General features: G+C 46.3%; 2 protein-coding genes and 1 long non-coding RNA gene across 4 annotated transcripts; 2 read left to right on the plus strand and 1 right to left on the minus strand.

The window, feature by feature from the left end:
* Positions 1–64: 64 nt before the first annotated feature.
* On the minus strand, positions 65–11,021 carry LOC140500110 (uncharacterized). Its single transcript, XR_011965618.1, has 2 exons — positions 10,933–11,021; positions 65–368 (listed from the first exon to the last, which is right to left on the minus strand). It is a non-coding gene; the product is annotated as an uncharacterized lncRNA (long non-coding RNA).
* AP1M2 (adaptor related protein complex 1 subunit mu 2) lies at positions 10,878–20,234 on the plus strand. Of its 2 annotated transcripts, none has more exons than XM_072602399.1 (12): positions 10,878–11,077; positions 11,522–11,678; positions 12,505–12,572; positions 12,687–12,817; positions 14,167–14,314; positions 14,556–14,682; positions 15,577–15,725; positions 15,842–15,913; positions 17,077–17,235; positions 17,703–17,828; positions 19,303–19,378; positions 19,595–20,234. In XM_072602399.1, exons 1-12 carry the CDS (start codon positions 11,036–11,038, stop codon positions 19,615–19,617), a joined length of 1,278 nt encoding a protein of 425 aa, XP_072458500.1. In that variant the 5' UTR covers positions 10,878–11,035; the 3' UTR covers positions 19,618–20,234. The 2 variants fall into 2 exon arrangements, with proteins under 2 accessions (XP_072458500.1, XP_072458501.1); XM_072602400.1 differs by having other exon boundaries at positions 15,583–15,725.
* Positions 20,235–20,943: 709 nt separating this feature from the next.
* Positions 20,944–23,089, plus strand: CDKN2D (cyclin dependent kinase inhibitor 2D). Its single transcript, XM_072602402.1, has 3 exons — positions 20,944–21,031; positions 21,508–21,671; positions 21,877–23,089. Exons 2-3 carry the CDS (start codon positions 21,531–21,533, stop codon positions 22,237–22,239), a joined length of 504 nt encoding a protein of 167 aa, XP_072458503.1. The 5' UTR covers positions 20,944–21,031; positions 21,508–21,530; the 3' UTR covers positions 22,240–23,089.
* Positions 23,090–23,100: the final 11 nt, after the last annotated feature.

The following is a 23,100-nucleotide window of genomic DNA, read 5'->3' on the forward strand; positions in this document are numbered from 1 at the left end:
TTTCCAAGTTGGAAGGGACCTCAAAATTCCAATTTATACCTGAAAAAGAGTCTCTACTACAGCATGAGTCCAACTTCATCACTTTATTTATGGGGAAAAATAAAGTCTAGAGTTCTTGCCCATGTTCTTGCAGTTCAGTTCTGGTCTGGTGGGATCACAGCCCGACTTTCCTTTTCAGTTCTAGGCTCCCAGTTTAGGAAGAACATTGATGAGACTTCAGAGGCGTAAGATCTGGAAAGGATAGATTGAAGCAACTGGAGTGTCCTGCAACAATAGGCAGAAGGATGTGCTAGCTGTCTTTAAGTATTTGGAGGGCTGCCATGGTGAAAAGGAAGTCACTTCATGTTGCTAGGTCTCAGAGGCCAGAACTAGGAGCAATGGATGAAAATGACAAAAGAGGTAGATTGTAACAGCGCAGTGCCTATCAATTTGTTCTTCAGTCATTTCAGTCCTGTCTAAAACCCCCTACTTGGGGGATTTCTTGACAGAGATCCTTCGCAGAGATTACCATTTCCTTTTCCTGCTCATTTTACAGATGAGGAAATTGAGGCAAAAAGGCTGAAGTGACTTGCCCAGGGTCACACAAATTGAACTCAGGGAGATGATGTTTCTGACTCCAGGTCTGGAGCTCTCTCCGCTTCTACACATAGATGCCCTCACCTGGCATCTTAATAAATGCTCATTGACAGACTGGCTAAGGTTCACCACCATTTGAGGTCCTGCAGGGTAGTTAGTGTTGAGAGGATCCCTGCCACAGGGTAAGAATCCCTTTCAACTCTTAAAATTCTGTTGCTCATACTAAAATGGGGACTAAAACCCCTTAATCTCATGACTACCAACCCATAGCCCTTTGCACTGTCCTCCCTGTGGATGAAGAAACAGTCCCAGCATCACAGGACTCAAAGGCAGGAATTAGACTCTGGATTACAATCTGAGCCTCCTAAATCACAATTCCAGATCTTTCCACCATTCCACTCCCCCCTCCTGCCCCGACCCAGGTCTCAGAAAGGTGGGGACAGGTAGAATCACAGAAAATAGAGCCCAAAGCTCTCTTTGCTTCATTTTGGCCAAAGCTCTGGAGTTGCTAGCAGAGATACTTATGGAGACTGAGAGATGCATTCTTCTCCAGAATAATGTACTTTCCTTAAGAGCCAGAAGGCCAGATGTGGAGTCTGGAGTCACCTTAATTTCATTTGTTTCTTCCTGCTAGGAAGGTGAATTCTGTAGCCCTGCATCAACTCATTCAATCTATTTTCAAGAAGCATTTATAAGTGCCCACTATGTGCCAAGCACTATTCTAGACTCCCAATGTGCTAGACACTGGGAGTATACAGACTATGATGAAACAGCCCCTGCTCTCAGGGAATTTACTTGTAAGAAACAATACAAACACAAAACCATTAAATACAAATCATTCACAAAGTAAATACAAAATCATTTTCAGGGAAGAGAACACTAAGGAATTCGGCTGGGGTAGGGGGTCAGGATAGACCTCTGGTAGGAATGAATGTTTGAGGTGAGTCTTGAAGGATGCTAAGCATACCATGACATGGGATGAGAGGGAATAAATTCCAGCCAAAGAGTAGAGAGATGGGTTATTGCACACATGTGACAGCAAATGGGCCAAACATAGACATGCTTGCTTGAAAGAGAAAAATATGCAATAAAGTTGGAAAGGTAGGCTGGAGTCATATTGGGAAAAGATTGAAACACCAAACCCAAGAATTTACATTTTATCCAGAAGGTAATAGAGACCTATGGAGGCAATAATACTTACATTGCCTCACAGGATGGTTATGTAAGATATGTTTTTAAAACCTTAATGCCATCCAGATGTGAGCTACTATTATTTTCCCTTTGAGGGGCAGAAGAAGAAACTGAGGCAGTGCTTGTGAAGCAGCTTCCCTAGATCTCTCCAGGAAAATGAATCTAGGAATGAAAACTCATGCACTCCCATCCCTGTCCCCAAGATATTCAGACATTTTAGTCATTTTCAGACATTTTTTTTTTCAGACATCCAGTCCTCTCAGCTAGGCTCTAGGTCTGTGGGCTGCACCCTTGGGACTTGTCAGGTACAATACCTCTGGAGTCTAGAACAAGGAAATCCCCCTCCTCTCCCCTCCCCCCCAAAAATTTCCGGGTTAAAAAACTTCTCAGGGTTATGGAGCTACCTCTAGGGACAACAAACTGCAGACAGATGGGTAGTCCTTCCCACCACTGCCACCACCCCATGCCCCTGCCAGAGCCTGGGGAGGGAAGAGGAGGGGTTGCTGAACAGACAGGGAGCCTCTGTTCTCCGGCTGCTCCCTGGAACTGTCCGGCTCATGAATTTTTCAACCAAACCAGCTCTGAGTTTCAGATTCCACAGTGCTGGGCCTGATGAAGCTTTTGTTTAGTTCAGTTTAATAGATGTTTACTGGAATCTTAATAGGAAGGGCTGGGTGTTCAGGACAGCCAGACCCCCTGTACCATCAGGGTATATATAATGACTAGGCTCTAGATGGGAAGATTGGAACCTCTGAGATCCCCACTGTTAACTGTTTTTGCCTAACTGAAAGCAATTGATCCCCAAGTACCAGGCTGGTTTAAGGGAACAGTCAACTGGATTTGGAGTAAGAAAATAGATTCAAATCTTGCCCCTGTTCCTACCTGTGTGATCTGGGCCCTGTTTTTCCTTCTGAAAAATGAATGGGTTAGATTATCTGTAAGGTCCCTTTCACCCCTAGAAGCTATGTTTTTATGAATATTTCTGGAGCTGGGCATTGGCGGACAAGATGGGAGATGGTGTTGTATAGTAAAATAACCATAGAATAGGAATCAAGAGACTTATGTTTTCATCCCAGTTTTGCCCTAACTCAATGATGAAGTAGAAGATGAGGTAGATTGAGGTCTGATTGTGAGGAACTAATATCATAGTACATACTATGATTATCTCTATTTTACAAATAAGGAAACAGAGGCACAGAAGAGAGTAGGTGAATTCCTCAGAGTCATAGAGATTACAAGCATCTGAGGCAGGATTTGAACTCAGATCTTCCTGACTGCAGCATTCTTAACCTGGGGTCCATAAACTTTTTTAAAAAATATTTTGATAACTATGTTTCAATATAATTGATTTATTTTGCAATTATATGAATTTTATGTATTCAAAAACATTATTCTGAAAAGGGATTCATAGGCTTCACTAGACTGACTCTGAGAAGGTAGGGGTGAGGGTCCATAATACAAAAATAGGTAAAGAACTCCTGGACTAAATGATATCTAAGGTGCCTTCTGGCTCTAAGGATTGACTCATAAGTCTGTCCCTCCCTTCCATATAGTCCAGGAAGACTTATTAGAATGGATGGCTCTTCACCTGAGCTCAGAGGGAACAAAGAAAGGTGACCTAGTAGGGGAAGATTGTGCCAGAGAGGAGCAGGTGAAACAATCTATCGGAGGAACAACACTTTGTGATGGGACTGGTGTTTAGACTCAGAGGACCTGGGTTGGAATCTTGTCTCTGCTACTTACTATGTGATCCTGTCTCTGGGTGACTTAACCTATCTGGGCCTCAGGTTCCTTAGCTGTAAAACTGAAGAAACTGGATTCAATGGCCTTTAAATTCTCTTACAGCTCTAAATATATGATCCTATGATCAAACTGGAACCCAATGAGCAGAAAAGACCCAGAATTAGGGCCTGAGTCAAGGATACATCCACATACATCACACTAACAAAGTCCCTGGATATGACTTTCCATCCTGTGCTATTTCTACCAAACCAATATTGTCCCCACTTTATTGCTAATATCACCCAGATTGATGTACTCACCTATATAGGACAAGGACTAATTAAGTTAATCAGTGCATCTCCACTGGCCAGACGCTGCAGATGGACAGACAGTCAGCTGGGCAAGGTTACATTGTAGGACTGTGCAGAATTCACTATGATCTCAAGCTACTCTCTAAAACAAAAATCTATCTTGTTAGCAATCAATCAGTTAATAAACATTTATTAAGCTCCTACTATGTGCCAGGCACTGTGATAAGTGCTAAGGATATAAAGAAAGGCAAAACACAGTCCCTGACCTCAAAGAGCTTACAATCTAAGGGGGAGCTGAAGAGGGTGTGGAGTCTACCAAATACCGTCTCAGTGATGCTCAAAGTCTGCTGTGACCATGGAATGCCATCATGGCTATATTGTCCAATGAAATCAGTGACTGATATGTGAATCTCATCACATAAATTTATTGTGTGATCCTGAGCAAGCAAATCGCATACTAACCGAGTCTCGGTTTCCTCATTTGAAAAATGAAATGGGTTTGTGTTTTGTCATCTTGGGGGAAACAGAGAGCAGCCCATCAATGATTTTTTTTTAGGAGATTAAGTCCTAGAGAGATGACTGAGGCACAGAAAAACTCAATGCCTAGGGGTCACCCAACTCGGAAATTCCAGAGAGAGTATTTAGACCTGGATCTTCCAGAATCCTGTGCAATGGCTCTTGGATGGGATTTAATGATTTGAGGACCTCCATGGTCCTTTCCAGACCCAAGTCAGTGATCTTATATGATCTGGGAAGCAGTTGCAAATGACCCCAACGACAATAGAACAATGGGAATAAGGAGGCTGTAGTATATCATCCAGGACGAACTGTAGGGAGTAGCATAAAAAACTTGATCCCGGACATGGAGGCAATGCTCTGGTGGCTTGAGCAAAAGGGTTTCACTGATAGGTGTGATATTCAACTGGACTTAACTCTGGGTAGCTGGAGCTGAACAGATCAGGCTAGAGACAGGAGAGTCAGGAATCGAAGAGAAGTTTAATTTCAAAGTGAGGGAAACAGCTTGCAAGCAAAGACATGTGCCAGAGCCCTGCTAGGGTCCTGAGACAGTGTGGGGATATCTCAATACTTGTCCCCATGGCTGAACAGTGAGCTGTATCCCTGATGATAACGGGTAACAGCAACAATGTGACAAGTTTGATTCATAGGAGGGCTTCACAACCAGAAACAATTCTGAGGTTTTGCTGTGGCTGAGATCATCCAGAGGGTGAGGGCAGAGGATTATTGTTATGCCAAGCTCAGAACACAGTCTGTTTGCTGGTCCTTAGCTCTGGAAAATATCTTAAGGGACTGATAGAATAGAAAGGATGAGGGACCTGAAAAGTAGAAACTAAAGGGGTGTCCATCAGCTGGGGAGAGGGCAGCAAAACAAATTATGAAAAACAGATGTATTGTAAGAAAAGATATGGGAAACCTCAGAGAAACTGAGAAGACCTATAGGAACTGATGCAAAGAGAAGTGAGCAGAACCTGGAGAACAATTTATGCAATAATAATGTTATAAAAAAAACAACTTGGAGAACTCTGATTAATGCCATGACCAACCAATGCCCTAGACCGATGAACAAGAAGCATGAGAGGGGGTAGGCTTATGACGCAGAACGAGATACACATTTGAGGACACTGAGGAGGGGGGAATTCCTTGTTTAGTCATGACCCCATTTGGGGTTTTCTTGGCAAAGATGATGAAAGGATTTGTCATTTTCTACTCCAGCTCAATTTACAGATGAGGAAACTGAGGCAAACAGCGTTAAGTGACTTGCCTAGAGTAACACAGCGAATATGTATCTGAGGCTGGATTTGAACTCAAGTTTTCCTGACTCCAGGGAGGGAAGAAACAAGTATTTATATATCACCTACTATGTGCCTGGTACTGCTCTAAGCATAGTTTCTCATTTGATCCTCACAACAACCTGGATAGCTATTATCATCCCCACTTTACAGTGGAGAAAACTGAGGCAAACAGTGATTAAATGACTTGATTAGGGTCACACAGTTAGGAAGTGTCTGAGGCTAGATTTGAATTCAGTTCTTCCTGAGTCCAGGCCCAATACTCTATCTACTGTACCATCAAATGCTTAGTCAATGCAAAAATTTGCTTTGCATGACTATGCATATTCATTATGAATTTTTTTCTTTTGTTCAGTTTTTTTCTTGAGGGTGGAAGAATATTTATTACGTGGAAAAAAATTTAAATTTAGAAAAGTGAGGGACTCTTGCCTCTGACTCTTAGAGGCTGTGTGACCACAGACAAGTGTTCAAATCCTGCCTCTAATTCGAATCTACAGACTGTATGACCATAGACAAGTCATATAACATCTATAAACTTCTGTTTCCTTATCTATAAAAATTCAGTAAATGTATATTGAGGACATGCTTAAATTTTGTCATCTTGAGGGAGACAGATAACAACCCAGTCTTCTTACACTACATGCACATACTCTGTGCTCCAGTGACACTGGCCTTCTAGCTACAGCTGCCATAAATGGGTCCATCTCTCAGTTCTGGACATTTTCACCAGCTGGCACCATGCCTGCACTCTTTTCCTCTTCATCTCTTCCTCCTGGTTTCCTTGGATTTCCTTTAAGTCCCAGCCAAAATCCTATCTCTTGTAAGAATCCTTTCCCAATATTCTTTAATTTTTAAAACATCTTTTAAAAATAAGTTTTAATTGATCATTTCTGTTTCTTCTATCACCATGTATCCTTTCCTAGAGCTATCTCATATGACAAATAGTAATTTTTTAGAGAAAAAAAAGCACAAGTCATTGACATTGAGAAAGTCCAAAAATATTTGCAATATGTAACACCAGCAGATCTCCCACCTTTACAAAGGGGTAGGTTGGAAATCCCATATTTCTTCATTGGAGTCCTCCTTGATCTTTTTTTCTGTTGGGGAAGGGGGCAATTAGGATTAATGACTTACCGAGGGTCACAGCTAAGAAACATCTGAGGCCTGATTTGAACTCAGGTCCACCCCACCCTCCAATCTTTATAATTTTGTTACATTTACTTTTGATTTTTCAGTTTGTTGCTCTTTCCATTGGCATTGCTTTAATCACTGCGTATATTGTTTTCCTGGTTCAGCTTACTTTGCTCTGCATCAGTTTATATAGATCTTTCTATGTTTCTCTGTATTCATTACATACATCATTTCTTATAAAATTGTAGTATTCTCTTATATTCACGTACCACAATTTGTTTGGCCATCACCCTCATTCAATAGGCATCTACTTCATTTCCAACTCTTAGCTATCACAAAAACTGAGGCTATAAATATTTCTGGCATATATGGACACGTTCATCTTATTCCTGACTTCCTTGGGATATACGTCCCAAGTATAAGAAATGGAAACATTTTATTCTCTTTTATTCTAATGCCTTCCCTCTGTTGATTATTTCCAATTGATCCTGCATTTATCGTGGTTGTACTTAGTTGTCTGCAAGCTCCTGGAGAGCAATGACAGTTTTTTGGTTTTCTTTGCATCTGCAACAATTAGCACAGTGTCTGGGCACATAATGGGAAGCTAGGTGGCAAAGTAAATAGAGTGTCTCATCTCACTGAGTTCAAATACAGCCTCAGACACTTACTAGCTGTGTAACCCTGGGCAAGTCATTGAAGCCCATTTGCCTCAGTTTCCTTATCTATAAAACAGGAGAAGGAAATGGCAAACTATTCTAGTATCTTTGTCAAGTAAACTCCAACCAGGGTCACAAGGACATGACTTAATGACAACTGGGCATATGATAGACACTCAATGAATATTTATTGACTATTGACTAATCTATAAATTTGGAGGTAAATCCTAAAGAGTCGCCTTAGGGATGACAGAAGTTTGGTGGCTTGCTTAGGGTCACACAATGAGGAAGTGACTGATTAGGGATTTGAACCCCAATATCCCACCCTCTTTGTCTGAGATTCTATCCAGATGCCACAGCCTCTCATCTTTCCAGGTGGAAGTAATGCCTCAATTCTTAGGATTACTGTAAAGATGCAATGCAATAATGTATGTGAAATCCTTTCTAAAACCTAAATCCTACATAACTCAGATGTTATTAAAAATCTCAAAGGAAGGCCTTACCAAGGCATTGGGTAGGTCCTCTACGAAGGATTTATGAAAAAACGTAGGAGAATTACACAGGAGAAGGATCCAGCTGCTTCCATGAGATCAAAACCCATCAACATACTTGTCTGTGGCACATGAAGATTTATCGAATGCTTTTTGCACAGTGGCCCTCTGAGGTAGCTAACACAAGGATTATTATCCTCATTTTACTTGATGACATGGTGGGGTAAAGAGGGGAAATGACTTGCCTGAGGCCTTAGGGCCTGTAAGTGGGACTCCTGACTGGCATACCATAGGCTTTCTCTTTATTCTGCCCTACTACTTGCTGTTGGGGTAACTCCAGGGACTCTGGTTCTGGGTGGCCTTACACAGAATTTTCTCACCCCACCTCCAGGAGAGCAGTTATCCACTGTCAACACCTCATCAATCTCCTTCCCCTGTTCTTTCATCGAACTGGGTGGTTTGGGGGTGGGAAATGCAGTAACCTCAAACTTCCGGGTCACAGTCGGAGGTGGAGACTGCACAGCAACATATACTGTACAAGGGCATTCAGAGGCTGGTTCTCAGGCAGGAGGATGTATGTGGGGAAGTGAAGGTGACTGAGAATATGTATGCAGTAGAGTCTGCACCATGAAAAAGAAGGAATGGGACCAATTCTGAGAAATTTGGAGACTTGTATGAACTGAGGCAGAGTGAAATGAATAGCACCAGAGGAAAAATTTATTCCATGACTGCAATAATGGGAGAGGTATTGGTCCTTGTTAAAAAAAAAAAAAAAAAGAACAATACTAGGGGGAAGAACTTTGAAACAACCGCGGTGAAGCGTGTCCTTCACCTTTTGGCAGAGCAGATGGAAAAGAGCTGTGGTTTCCATGTTGTAGCTCAGAACCCTCTTGAGGATTTGAAAGAATGGTCCAAGGGAAGCCAGCTGTCAAAATGGATAGAGCCCTGAGCCTGGAGACCTGCGTTCAAATTTGATCTCAGATACTTACTAGTTGTGTGACTCTAGGCAACTTGCCTCAGTTTCCTCAACTGCAAAATGTGGGGGATTATAATAGCACCTATCTTCCAGAGTTGTTATGAGGATCAAATGAGATAATGCTTGTAAAAGCGCTCAATACAGTTCCTGACACATAGTTGTTGTACAGTATTCAGTTATGTACAACTCTTCTTGACCCCATTTGGGGTTTTCTTGGCAAAGATACTGAAGTGGTTTGCCATTTCCTTCTCCAGCTCATTTTGTAGATGAAGAAACTGAGGCAAACAAGGTTAAGTGAATTGCCCAGGGTCACACAGCTACTAAGTGTCTGAGGCTCATTTTGAACTCAAGATCTGAGTCTAGATCTGGTACTCTACTGTGCCACCTAGCTATCCCAAGGGGCTAACCCAGTTGGCACATAGTAGGAACTTAATAAATGCTAGTTTCCTTTGGCTACTCCTCCTAGGGGGTTCACCCTAAAACTTCTTTAATGGTGCCTTAATCAGTAAATACTTACAGAATACTATGAGTAGTATATTAAATTACCCTGGGGGTTCACAACACATTTTGTTATTGAAAGGAGTTCAAAGAATAAAAAACATAGGGAATTACCAGACTAGAAATACAGAGCCAAATGTGCATCCTCAGGCGTGGTCAGTATCTTGATGTGTTATGCTTGTTGTTCGACTACATATTTGTTAAAAGGGACTGTTTCTACTTGGGGGAGGGGAGTTAGTAAGCAGTGATAGATTTAGGAGGGGGAATAAACATCAAAAAAACATTTTAAAAGTTAAAAAAATTATTGACTTAAAACTTTTGAAAAATGTCTACTTTCCAGGAACATTTTTCTGCTGCTGTAGAGATCAGCAAGTAGTAGGAATATAGAAATCTTTGTTTAATGTGAATGTAGCAGATGTCCTCCTCCCCTACAGAACTACTTTAACTCTGAATAATTGTAATGCATGTTTTGTTACATTGATGTGTGATGTTTATAATAAATCATTTAAAATGTGAAAAAAGGAAAAAATAAAGGTGATGGGAAAATTTTAAACACCCATAAAAATTCAAAATATACACACACAAATGGAAGATTTGGGAAGATTTTGAGAGAACTCAAAAGTCCAGGAGAGAACTAGCTGCTGAGGAGGCATAGGGGTTGTTGGATTGAAGTTTCTCACCCCTTCCTTTGTATGGGCTGTCCTACACACTCCTGGAGAAAGCTACAATCTTAGTTTAGGTTGGACAATTTACTCCATTATTTTGGACCCAGGGCATCCAGGAACGGAAAGACCCAGAATACAGGTCTCTTTAAAGGGCTCATTCATTCTTTCCTTCCCTGCAGTGACTTGGGCTGTGAATCCAGAGTCAAAGAAGTGGGAAACAGCAAAAGGGATGGAGGAAGGGGAAGGGAAGAGGGGAGGGAGGGGGGAGAAGAGGAAAGAAATTTTTAGTTTTCCACAGGTGAAAACTGAAGCATAGGCTGGTGACATAATCTGAAACTCTAATGGATTCATGTGAACATTCCTTCCCATGATGCCACCATAGTTCATTCATACCTGCCCATTCTGGCCAGTTCCCTAAGTTCACCCAAGGGGGTCCACCCAGCGTGGCTTCCTTCTCTTTTTCTCCTGATATCCCTGAGACACCCGGGAAGCAAACCAGAAGTTGATCCTGGATCTAGCTCTCTGTCTAGCCATCTTCTTTTCCAGAGGAATGTTTCTCTGATATCCTTCACACCTCTCTGTCTGCAGAACTCCTTCTTGGGAATGTATCACAGCGAAAGGGCTCTGAATTTGTCAGAATCAGAGGAAACCGGAAATTCCAAGTCCAGTTTTGCTACTTTGTGATCCTGGGAAGGTCATTTCCCACTCTCAGAATTTCAGTTTCCCCATTTATAAAAGGAGGAAGTTGGACTAAAAAAAATTAAGTCCCTTCCCACTCAAAATCCTAAGACCCTAGGATCCTTCCCCAACCCCGCCCCAGCAGGAAGAGAATTTCTGTCGGCAGAGGAAGTTGCTCACCTGGGGCACCTCCCCTTTAAGAGCTGCTCACCTGGACCAGGGCTCCTACCTGGGTGAGGTGACGCTGCCTTTGCAGGAAGGAGGAAGCGCCGAAGGTCTCCTCCCGGTTGCCCCTAGCAAGGCCTCTGCTCTGACCCGGCTCTGCTACCGCCATGTCTGCCTCTGCTGTTTTCATTCTGGACATGAAGGGGAAGGTGAGATAGGGCTGCTTTCCTTAGGTGTTGGGGTGTGAGAGAGTCCTGAAAAGGTAAGACCTGCCGGGGTAGGGGAGATGCAGACAACCCCCCAGACAAGTCCACTTCTACTGGGCCTTAGGTGCAATCCTAGGGGCTAGGACCCCCAGAGGCCCCTTTATCTGGCTGGAGCTAAGAATCCAGATGCCCTGGGTGACCAGCCTCCTGGGCCCACCACTGCCCCAGATATCAATCAGTTGGCCAGGTTCATCTAATGGAGAGAAGAAAGGAGAGTTTCCTGTGAAGCCCCCTTCCCTTGTGGGGGCCCATCCTTCCTCCTCCCTCCATCTCAGGTGAAGGGTAGTCAGGCTCCCACATGACTGGGATGAAAGTACTGAGTCTGCAAGGGGGAGGGGCTAAGATTGGGGAGGAACCTCACCCCTTTCCTTTTCTCCCATTGACCAGCCCTTGATCTGCCGGAACTACAAAGGAGATGTGAACATGGCAGAGATTGACCACTTCATGCCCCTGCTGATGCAGAAGGAAGAAGAGGGAGCCCTGACCCCACTGCTGACCCATGGCAGGGTGCACTTCCTGTGGATCAAACATAGCAACCTTTATTGCATCCTTTCTCCTTCCAGGACCTTGGGGAGGGAGAAGTGGGAATGGGGCATCATGATAGTGCTGCCTCTGGGTTCTAAAGCCTGGTTCCTTGTTCCCTGGCTTTGGAAAGGGGATTGTGTCCTTGTCTGCCCAACTTCCCTGACCTTCTAGCCCTGACCTAGGACCACTGCTCTGGAGTCTTCAGACCCCTTTTTATGGTTACAAAGTATTTTCCACACATTTTCTCTTGGGATGCCCTGGGAAGAGGGAAGAGGAGGGAAGATCACCCCCATTTTACAGCATCAGAAATGGACAAGAACCAAGACAATGGACTCCATATCTAACACTGTTTTCATTGCACCAAAACTTCTTTCCTCCCCTACATTTGAACCAGAACTCAGTCTTTGCTTATTTGAGATCATCTACTCAAACTCTCTCAGTTTTACAGAGAAAGGTCACTCAGGTGTGGAGAGAGTTACCTAGTAGTCAGCTACAGATTAGGTATTCATGTCTAAGCCCTCTGATCAGTGCCAATACCCAGTGCTTCTTCCACTCAACCACATTACCCAAAACATGAGCTTGAACAGGCTCTTCTTCACCTGTCACTAGTGACCTGGAACTGTGGGGGAAACAAGGATCCAAAGAGGGTAGTGATTGATGTGCCCCATGTCACAAGTCCAGTCAGAGCTAACATTGACTGGGATGTGTGGCAGGGACCCTAGAGTTGACTGGGGGTTGGGGTTGGGAGGGCTGCAGAAATGGGAGCAGGGGGAAGGCTACTTTCCTGTTTCATTCTCCCAGCCCACCATATTGGTGCCTTTTCCTTGACCCGAGATTGGCAACAGTGGTGGCTACCACACTCAAGAATGCCAATGCTTCCTTGGTGTACTCATTCCTCTACAAAGCTGTGGAGGTAAGAACCTTAGCCCCATTTTCTAGCCCCTGACTTCTTGGTAGGCCCAGTCAGGAGGAAGGGTGCTGATCATTCCACCTTCCCCCCACCCCATCTGCTTCCTGTCCCCAACAGGTATTCTCTGAGTACTTCAAGGAGCTAGAGGAGGAGAGCATCCGGGACAATTTCGTCATTGTCTATGAGCTGTTGGATGAACTCATGGATTTTGGCTTTCCACAGACCACAGATAGCAAAATCCTGCAGGAGTAAGTGGAACTGGGATGAGGGCAGCCTTCCCAGGGCCCACCAGGTCCTAGGGGCTTCATATACAATTGTTATTTCCCCAGGACTCTGGCAAAAGATCACAGGGCCCTCTCCACTCCCCAGTTCCTAACATGCTCCATGTCTCCCTTTGCTCTTTCTACCTGCACAAGGGAGGCTGATTCTAGAGGAAAGACACACCAGACGTGGAAGAGCCCTTCGTTGTGGAGTTGTTTCATGTCCAATTCTCCATGACCTCATTTGGGGTTTCCTTGGCAAGGATACCGGAGTAGTTTGCCATTTCCTTCTCCAGCTCATTTTACAGATGAGGAAATTGAGGCAAACAGGGTTAAGTGACTTGTCCAGGGTCACAAAGCTACTAAGTGTCTGAGGTTAGAATTTGAACTCAGGTTGTTCTGACTCTAGGACTGGTGCTGTACCCACTGCGCCACCTAGCTGCCCTAAAAATCCCCTTAGAGTATATCTTTTCCAAACTCCTCATTTCTTTTTTTTTTCACAAGTAGGGAAACTGTGACCAAGAGATGTTCCCAGTTTTGCCATCTACTATCTGGGTGAACTTGGGCAAGTGATTTGACCTCCCTGGGTTTTAGTTTCCTCATCTGTAAAATGGGATGATCTCTAAGATCCCTTCCAATTCTCAATGCAGGATTCTATGATTCTACCTCCTGGGAAACAGAGGGGCTACCCAACGTGGTAGAACACCCTGAATCTGGAATCAGTGGGCTTGCATTGGAGTTTTCTCACTTTGTCCTTTTCCAGTCATTTGACCTTGAGTGAATCACTTCCTTTCTCTGAGGTTATTGATTCATCTTCAAAATGGGATAATAATAATTTTACTACCCATCCCAGTGTGGCAAAAAGTGGGGACATGGTGTAATAGGGAAACAAAAAACATGGGATTTGTAGTACGAGAGCGTTGTTTAAATCCCAGATCTATTAGTCACTATATCTGTGACTTTGGACAAGTAACTGATAAGGAAATATTAAGTTCCTACTATAGGAAGACTATGTAGAGGTTGTAGAGTAGTGGATCCAGTGCTGGTTTTAGAGTCAGGAAGATGAGTTCAAAGGCAGAGTCAGTTCAAGTTCTAGAGTCATGAAGATGAATTCAAATCTAGCCTCAGATTCCTAACAGAGTGAGCCTGGGTAAATCACCTGGTCTACTTAAGTTTCCCCATCTATAAAATGGAGGTAATAATGGCACCTACTTCCCAGAATTGTTGTGAGCGTCAAGTGAGATAATATTGGTAACACGCTAGAGGCCTTTTTAGGTGGGAGAGAGAGAGGGGGGAGCTAAGAACATGGACCTAATCCCTTCCCCTCTTTTCTCCAGGTACATCACCCAGCAGGGCAACAAATTAGAGACAGGCAAATCCCGGGTGCCCCCAACAGTCACCAATGCTGTGTCTTGGCGCTCAGAGGGTATCAAATATAAGAAGAATGAGGTTTTCATTGATGTAATTGAGTCTGTCAACCTATTGGTAAGCCCCTGGGAAGCTAAGGTTGGGGGTAGGTGCAATGGGGATTAGAATTATCACCAGTCAGAGCCCAAGAGACTGTCTGGGGGGTCAGGAACTACCAGTGGGTGGAATGGGGGGCAAAGTGGTGCTCACCACCTATGGCAACTGCTGTTAGGGAAAGGAGTTGGGAGAATTGGGATCTGCTCTTACTCACTCCCACCTTCCACCATCCCCTGCTGATATCTACTCCCCATTGGTTCAGGTCAATGCCAATGGGAGTGTGCTGCTGAGTGAGATTGTGGGCACCATTAAGCTGAAGGTGTTTCTGTCTGGCATGCCAGAGCTGAGATTGGGCCTCAATGACAGAGTGCTTTTTGAACTCACTGGACGTAAGTTTCCGGGGTCTGGGGCCCTTCCTGGCAATTAGCTCCCAGTCAGTCCTTGGGAGGGAAGGGAGAGAAGGAAGTATCACAGGCATCCTTCAGCAGTCCTTCTCTAGTCAAAAATTTTCACAAGGATGGCCTCCATAGTTTGAGAGGTCTAAAGAATGAGGGAGGAACAAATGGAAGTGGTTCTGGGTTGGAATTACTCTGGGCATTTAGGTGGCATGATCTTGGAAGGATGACCTTGAGATGCTGTGGCAGGGAATATCAGCCTTTGGGTTGACTAGGGGTGTTAGAGTGATGGAAGGAATGAAGAAGGCAAGGTGGTGTGCTAGAGACATCCTTGGACTTGGAGTCAAAATGCCTGCCTGGGTTCAAGTCTTGGGTCTTCTGTTTACCGGCCATGTGAACTTGGGCAAATCAACTCTTTTCTGAGTTTTACTTGTTTCACCTGTAAAATAAAGAATTTAGACTAGATGAACTTTTAACATGGTATGTCATTGAAATTAAAGCTAGAAAGAACCTTAGATCATCTAGTCCAGGGTTTACTAAACTGGGGTCTGTAAATTTTTTTTTAAATATATATTCTGATGATTCATAATTAAAGATAAATTATTTCAGTATAATTTGTTTCCTTGTAATCCTATGTATTTTGTCTTGTACATTCAAAGACATTATTCTGAGGAGTTCGTTGCCTTTCCTACTCTGCCAAAGGGGTCTGTGACACACAAAAGAGTTAAGAACCCCTAATCTAGTCCAACTTCCTCATTTTACAGATGGGCAAACTGAAGCTCTGATAAGTAAAGTGATTTGTCCAAGGCCACTTAGATCAGACTGGAGACTCGAACCCAGGTCCAGATGGTATGTTCCAACTAAAACAACAGTTTCCTCTTCTCTGAGTTTCAGGCAACAAAAACAAGTCTGTTGAATTAGAAGATGTTAAGTTCCATCAGTGTGTACGGCTCTCGAGATTTGACAATGATCGAACCATCTCCTTCATCCCACCTGATGGTGACTTTGAGCTCATGTCTTATCGGCTCAACACCCAGGTGGGTCTCCCTGCTTAAGTGGGCTCTGGCTCCAGCCCTAACTTTTTTGGGGGCAGAAGGGTGTTGTTTGATCCCATAGCCTAAAGTTGAGACTTTGGGACTCTTTCTCCCTACAGGTAAAACCACTGATCTGGATTGAGTCAGTCATTGAGAAATTTTCACACAGCCGAGTAGAAATTATGGTTAAGGTATGTAGGACTTTGGACTTCCTCTGCCCATCTTCTATCCCTGATCATTGTTCTCCTAACATGTTCGGTGGAATATGATCCGAAAAGATCTTTCCAGGCTAGAATAGGCTGTATATATCTCATAAGATGAAATGTACCAGGGATTAATTTAAAATCCTGTAGTTGGGTCCAAAAAATTACCTGATAGAGGGATGCTTTAGATAACAATTTTTGTGGAAAAAAACAGATAAGTTAGTGAACCACAGCCTTAGAGAATTAATAGTGTGTCATGGAAGAAGAGGGAGAAGGAGAATTAGGCTTCATTAAAAGAGGCTTAAGGTTCAGAATGTGAGGTGTTGCTCCCTCTTTGCTCTGGTCAGGTCTCATCTGATATGTGACATTCAGAAGTAAATGTAGTTTAGGAAATATGAAACTGGAGCAAATCCAGAAGAGCATAAACCTTGGCGATGAGGGGACTGGGCATCACATCATTACCACAATCCATTGAAGGAACTAGAGAATATTAACTTAGAAAAGAGAAGGCATGGAAAAAAGAAGGGAATATCCAAACAGTTATCTTCAAGAATCTGACAAGCTGCCTGGGGGAAGAAGGACTGACTTTGAGGGCAAAGTGAGAAGGATGAATGGACACTGCAATGAACCAGTCTGTGATTCCACATGAAAAAAACTCTTATAATGAGAGCCGTCCGAAAGGAGAATGAAATCTTCTAGGACACAGAAGATTCCCCACTACTAGAAGTTTTCAAATAGGAAGCTGAATAGCCATTTATTAAGGGAGTCAGAGAGGATTCATGCTTGGAGCACTGTCCCAAACCTAGGATTTTGTGAGAAGGTTACCTGGAGGGTTTTGGGCTTAAGCTGGGTCCTGAAGGACAGGGTATTTGACTTGGGAGAGGGGTGGGAGAGGTAGAGAGCAAAATTGTCAAGACAGGGAGTGCTTTGTAGACCTTAAGGCACTTTACAAAGGCTAGTTATTCTCACCATCTCATTGAGCACATTTGCCTGGCTAGAGTGTGGTGGGTAAAGAAGGGGCAAAGGGGGCTCCCAGGACAGGTACTGGGAAGGTGGGAGAGATGACCAGTAAAGAAAAAGGATGTAGAAACCAAGAGCGGGGGGGACATCCAGGTCTGATGAGTCTTGGCTTCTCTCCCCACCTCTGCCAGGCTAAAGGCCAGTTTAAGAAGCAATCAGTGGCCAACAGTGTGGAGATCGCGGTTCCAGTGCCCAGTGATGCAGATTCCCCTCGATTCAAAACCAGTGTGGGCAGTGCCAAGTACCTGCCTGAGAAAAATGTGGTTATCTGGAATATCAAGTCCTTTCCTGTGAGAGCTGGAGGAGCAGGTGGTGGGTGGGGTCAGGGGGCAGTGGGAGGGGAACAGCAGGAGTCCAGGAAACTGGCAGAAGGGACCTGGTTGGTTAGGTTTGGAGCGGTGGGAAGGGGCTGGACCCTGAGGAGGGGAGAGCTATGAGCACGAAATGAACCTCCTGGGGCTCATTTAGCCAACAAAATGAAGTGACAAGAGAACTTATGTCAGGGGAGACTGGGGTAGAAATCCCAGCTCTATTTTCTATCTGTGTGACCTTGATCAAACCCTCTATATACTCTGGGCCTCATTTTCATCTTTTTTTCAATAAAGGTATTGGAATGGAAGGTCTCCTGGGGTCTGGTCCAGTGCTAAAATCGATGTTCTTTTCAGTAGCCCAGGAGGGATCCCCTAGGGCACAATCCCACCCTTTCTTCTGCCTATTTTTTGTGTCTCCCTTCCTCACCATGCATCTGACCTTGCAGGGAGGAAAGGAGTACCTCATGAGAGCTCATTTTGGCTTACCCAGCGTGGAGAAAGAGGAGGTGGAGGGCCGGCCTCCCATCTCTGTCAAATTTGAGATTCCTTATTTCACTGTCTCTGGGATTCAGGTAAAAGGGAGTGGGGTTTAGGAAAGGGGATGAGGGAAAGATGAACCCAAGGAAATGACATTAGCAGGTTCCCTTCATTCATTCACTATACAAAAAAATGCAGAGCACTGAGCTAGGTGCTGGGGTGGAGGTGAGGCTCAATCCTTGCTCTCCCTCTGTTTACATACATGGCCAGATAAATAGGAGGTTGGGCATTACTTGTTTTAAGGGCATTGAAGAGGAGCAAACATGGTACTGTATGAGCATAGGATAGAGGAAAGAGCACCGAAACCCCGGTGTTAGTCTGTGTGTGACTTTGCTCATATTGCTATAGTTCTGGACCATAGTTACTTCATCTGTGAAATGCAGCTAGATAAAATCAGGGGTTCCTAACCCTTTCTGTGTTATGCATGGTCCATCTAGGCTTACTGATCCCTTCTCATGATAATGTTTAAAAATTCATAAAATTAAATACATAGGATTACAAAGGAATAACAAAGCTAGCATTTACATAGCAACTAAACAATTGCAAAGTCTTTAACAAATGACATAGTGAATATAGCACTGGGTTTGGAATCAAGAAGACTCATTCATCTTTCTGAGTTCAAATCCAGCCTCAGATACTTATTAGCTGTGTGACCCTGGACAGGTCACTTAACCCTGTTTGCCTTAGTTTCCTCACCTGTAAAATGAGCTGCAGGAAATAGCAGATCTCTCCTGTATCCTTGCCAAAAAGATCCAAATGAGGTTATGAAGACTTGGTCAAAACTGAACAACAACCAACAAATGTTATCTCATTTGGTCTTCACAACACCCTGGGAGATACTTGTTATTATTCTGAGGCTAATGAAGGCTAATTGACTCGCCTAGGGTCACACAACTAGTGTCTAAGGACTAAATCTGAACTCAGGGACTCCAAGCCCAGGGCTCTGTGCACTATGGTGCCACCTAGCTGACAAAGGAAAACAATTCTGTTAAAATAATTATCAAAATTTGTTTAAAAAAAAGAAAAGCTCATGGACTCCAGATTAAGAACAAACCTTTCTGGCTCTATCATTCTGTGATTTTGTGTGAGAGAGAAGATTTGATCAGAGAGATCGAAGAAATCTTCCTAGTGGAGATGGCCTTGAACCAGGAATCCCAATATGGGTAGAAATTTCATAGGCACAGAGAACATTGTGAATAAAGAAAGATAAGACGTGGGAAGGGACGATTTTTCTTCATGAGGCAGAGTGTGGTCTAGTTTGCCTGGAGTGATGAGAGACACCTAGATAAGAGGGAGGGGACCCTGGACTGTGGAAGGCCTTAACTGTCAAGTAGAGTTTGATCCAGGGGGTATAGGGAGGAACGTGACTGGACTTAACGTGAAAGAAAATTCTGGCCATGATGTTTAGATGGAGGAAGACAACAGAGGTAGGAATACATGTGTGATTGAATGTGTTGTGGCTGGATAAGTAGTTATGCCTACTGAAACAATTTTGCTGGCATCTTTCAGGTCCGGTACATGAAGATCATTGAGAAGAGTGGGTATCAAGCCCTTCCCTGGGTTCGATACATCACCCAGAGCGGTGGTAAGAGAATACCCCAGATTAGGGGGTAATAAGTGATTAGGGGTGTGATAGATGGGGTCCCTAGCTAGGTCTGGACTTTTCTCCTCAGAAAGTAATACTACTTTCCCTGTCTTCATAGATTAAGGATATTGGGAGGTAGAGAGGAGGGAGGAAAGGAGGTGTTCCCAGTCTTACTTTGAATTACCACTCTAAGACAACTGTCCCCTCTCCTTGTAGATTATCAGCTTCGGACCAGCTAAAAAAGAAACAGACCCTGGAGCAGCAGAGGCTGACATCTTACCCTGTGGACCCTCTGGCACAAAGATTTTTTTTGAAGAGTGTATTTGTTTGTGAGAGTGAATGGCCCACTTATATATGAGAGGCATCCCGTCTGTGACTGTGAATGGGAGGCAATCCTGTCCATTTAGGGGGCAGCTTTGACCCTTATTTGCTTGAGGGTTGCCTGTGATCCCTGCTTATGAAATCTGCCTGGTCTGTATTTGGGAGGGTGGTCATCCCTGGCCCTTGTTTATGTCTCAGCCTCTTCACCGTCCCTACTTCTGATCTGGGGGCCCAAGCCTGCAGGCCTCAGGTAGCTGAAACCTCTTCTCAGGTCGGGGTTTCCCTTACCGGAGAAAGGGGGGGGGGAGCCAGGGGTCTCCCTAGAGCTCTCTCCTTCCTATTTTTATATGAAGTAAAGGTGGGGGAACTGATTTATCTCCTCCCGCTCCCCCCGCCGCCCCAGTGCCTTGTCAGGAGAGCCTCCTGTGCCTTGGTCCCCCCGAGTTTTCCACCCTCCTGCACTCTGAGAGTGGGTTCTCTGTTTCTTCTCCCTGTCGAGCTGTAGCCTTTACGATTAAAGAAGGTTGAGACCCGATTACCCCACCGAAGTGAGTGACCCCATTTTCGTCCGCTTTGAGAGGTAAAGGAGCAGGAGAGAGACAGTGGCAGGGTCCTGGGGCTGACTCGATGAGAGAAGGCAAGGACGCTGTGATGGCGGACAGGACGCGGGTCTGAAGCAGGGGGCCTGGAATGGGGTGCTCCGGCCCTCAGTCTGGCTCTGAGTCCTGGTGTCGTTACCTATCGGGGTGCACGGCTCTTTAGTGCGGATATGGGGGGGTGGGAGGTCGGTCTTTCTGCAGGAAGCTAGAACTGGGTGAGGGTCTGGTATTCGAGCACAGTTAGGGTGGGTTCGGGCGCGCTGCGGGTTCCAGCCGGGTCAGAGTGAAGGGTGGCACTGGTCGCTGTCTGGGCCCCAGGGCGACCAAAGGACGGGCTCTGACCCGGACCCGGCTCCTGCTCCCTCAGTCAGTTACCTCGGGAGCCTCTTTCCCGCCTGCCACTAGCATTTGAAACTGAAAACCCCGCCATTACCGGTACCCTGCCGGTCGCCTCCAGCCGACCAATCAGGAGCGGCGCTGCGGCCCTCTGCTTGCGAAGGCGCCCCGGAGACGCGTCACCATTGGCCGGGACGGAGAACGGGGCGGGGTCTCGAAGGGTCGGGAGCCGGGCAGAGGGGACCGATATTAAGTGTCAATTCGTAAGAAAACAAATAATCGGCGTTCGGAGCGGCCCACGTGGGGGCGGCGGCTCCACCCCCTCACGTCCTCACTCCTGCGGCGGCGGCTGCCGGAGCTCAGAGTGAACCCCGCCCGCTCAGGAGGAAGAGGGAGGGTGAGTTGGGGGGAGACCCCAGGGGAGCCCGGCCCCCAAGGGGCGGGGGCCGGGCCGGGCTGCGGAGGCGGAGGAGCCGCAGGAAAAAGGAGTAGGATTGGGCCTCCAGTCGGCCCTCCCAGCCCCCTCTCCAGATCCTGGCTGACAGGTGGGAGGAGCCCGTTGGGGAGGGGTCCGGGTTTGGTTGCAGGCCGCCGGTTTCAGGAGAGACTGAGACGCCGGTGCAGCAGAGCCTGGGTCGGGCAGGCTCGAGGGGACGGCCGTCTGGCTCCCCCAGCGCTGCTTCGGAATCTCTCCCGGCGCTGGGGGCCCACCGCTCGCCTCCTGAGCCTGGGAGGCTGGGCTGGGCTGGGCTAGGGTAGGCGAGGCGAGGCTGAGTGGAGCGACCACACCGCTGCCGGGGAAGGCCGTGGCACCGTACCCCCACGGCCTGACCCCGCTCCGCGCTTACCCTCTGTCTCTGCTGTCGGATCCAGGCTGCCAGGCCTGTAGGTCCGAGATGTTGCTAGAGGAGATAAGCGCCGGGGACCGGCTCAGCGGGGCTGCCGCCCGGGGAGATGTGAACGAGGTGCGGCGCCTCCTTCATCAGGAGTTCGTGCATCCCGACTCCCTGAATCGCTTCGGCAAGACCGCCCTGCAGGTGGGTCTCTGGCCAGAGAGGACCACGGGGGAGGATGGGGCGGCTGCTGGGGGAGACTGCCTGGTGGCCAGGTATGGGTGGGAGGAAGGGGAAACTCCCCTGGCCCTCCTGCTCTCCCTTCTCTACCCCGCCTCGGGCCTGGATGCGCGGAGCCTCTCTTACGTTTGCCCGAGTCCCACACCTCTCCTCGTGTCTCGATTCTTAGGTCATGATGTTCGGGAGCTCGCCCATCGCTCTGGAGCTGCTGAAGCAGGGAGCCAGCCCCAACGTCCAGGACGGGTCGGGCACCTCCCCGGCCCACGACGCAGCGCGCACAGGGTTCCTGGACACTCTTCGGGTCCTGGTGGAGCACGGCGCCGACGTGAACGTGCCGGACGGCTCCGGGGCGCTGCCTATACACCTGGCTGTCCGGGAGGGTCACGCTGCTGTGGTCACTTTCCTGGCCCGGGAATCCGACCTGCATCACCGGGATGCCGGGGGCCTCACGCCGCTGGAGCTGGCTCGGCAGTGTGGAGCCGGGCAGTTGGGCCGTATCTTGGAGAGGCACCTTCCTACTCCATCGTTGTGAATGTGGGGGCCCTTCAGCAGCCAGGACAGCTGGATGCCACTTGGCACTGGTGGGACCAGCCCAGAAAGCCCCGAAACAGAGAACAGGGTAGGGTTGGAGGAGGGTCTGTGTCTCTGGTAGGATGAGAGTGAACAGTTCTCTTCCTATTCCATGCCCACTCGAGTGCCGAGGGTCCATCTCGTCCCCGCCCCCACCCCTACCCCGAGTTATGGTTTGTTGGTGTTTATTTGTGTGGTTATTTTTCCCCTTCGGTGTGATGTGAAACTTGGGGGAGGGCAAGGGCTGCAGAGAGCCAAATGAGCAACCAGAGACCGTCTAGGACTCTTGGCCCTAGCCAGCTCCTGGACACAGCAGGGAAGGTGGCCTGATAAACGGTTTGTTTCTCCCCCTCTAGCCCCAACCCCTTCCCTTCAGGCTGGCGCAAGCTCACGCGAGTTCTGGGCCTTTTATGATGATCTAGGGCAATGCCCTGTCTCTCCTATCCCTTCCGTGGTCCAGAGTGGCAGGAGGCTCCTCTTTCCTCCCACACTCTTCTCCCCACCCCCACCCAGACACCTCAGGGGATTTCTAGGTTCCCAGAAGCAGCTATCTTTTGGCAAAGCCACCTCAGGGGTGCTGTAGGGAAGAGAAGGGCACTACTTCCTTTTGCAAACCCAGGAACACAATTTAATTTGAGGGGAATCAAAATGAGAGAATGGTGGCAGGGGAGTATTCCATTTTCTTTCGTTGAAGGCCTATTTCCAGCTTCTTGTACAGTTTTTAAAAGATTCTATTTATTATGCTTTCTGAAGAAATGTTGTGTGATAATTTAATGTTTTTAACCATTAAATTAATATTGAGCATTCCTTGATGGACTAGCTT

The sequence above is a fragment of the Notamacropus eugenii genome, chromosome 4 (genome assembly GCF_028372415.1).
Source record: "Notamacropus eugenii isolate mMacEug1 chromosome 4, mMacEug1.pri_v2, whole genome shotgun sequence".
NCBI lineage: Eukaryota > Metazoa > Chordata > Mammalia > Diprotodontia > Macropodidae > Notamacropus > Notamacropus eugenii.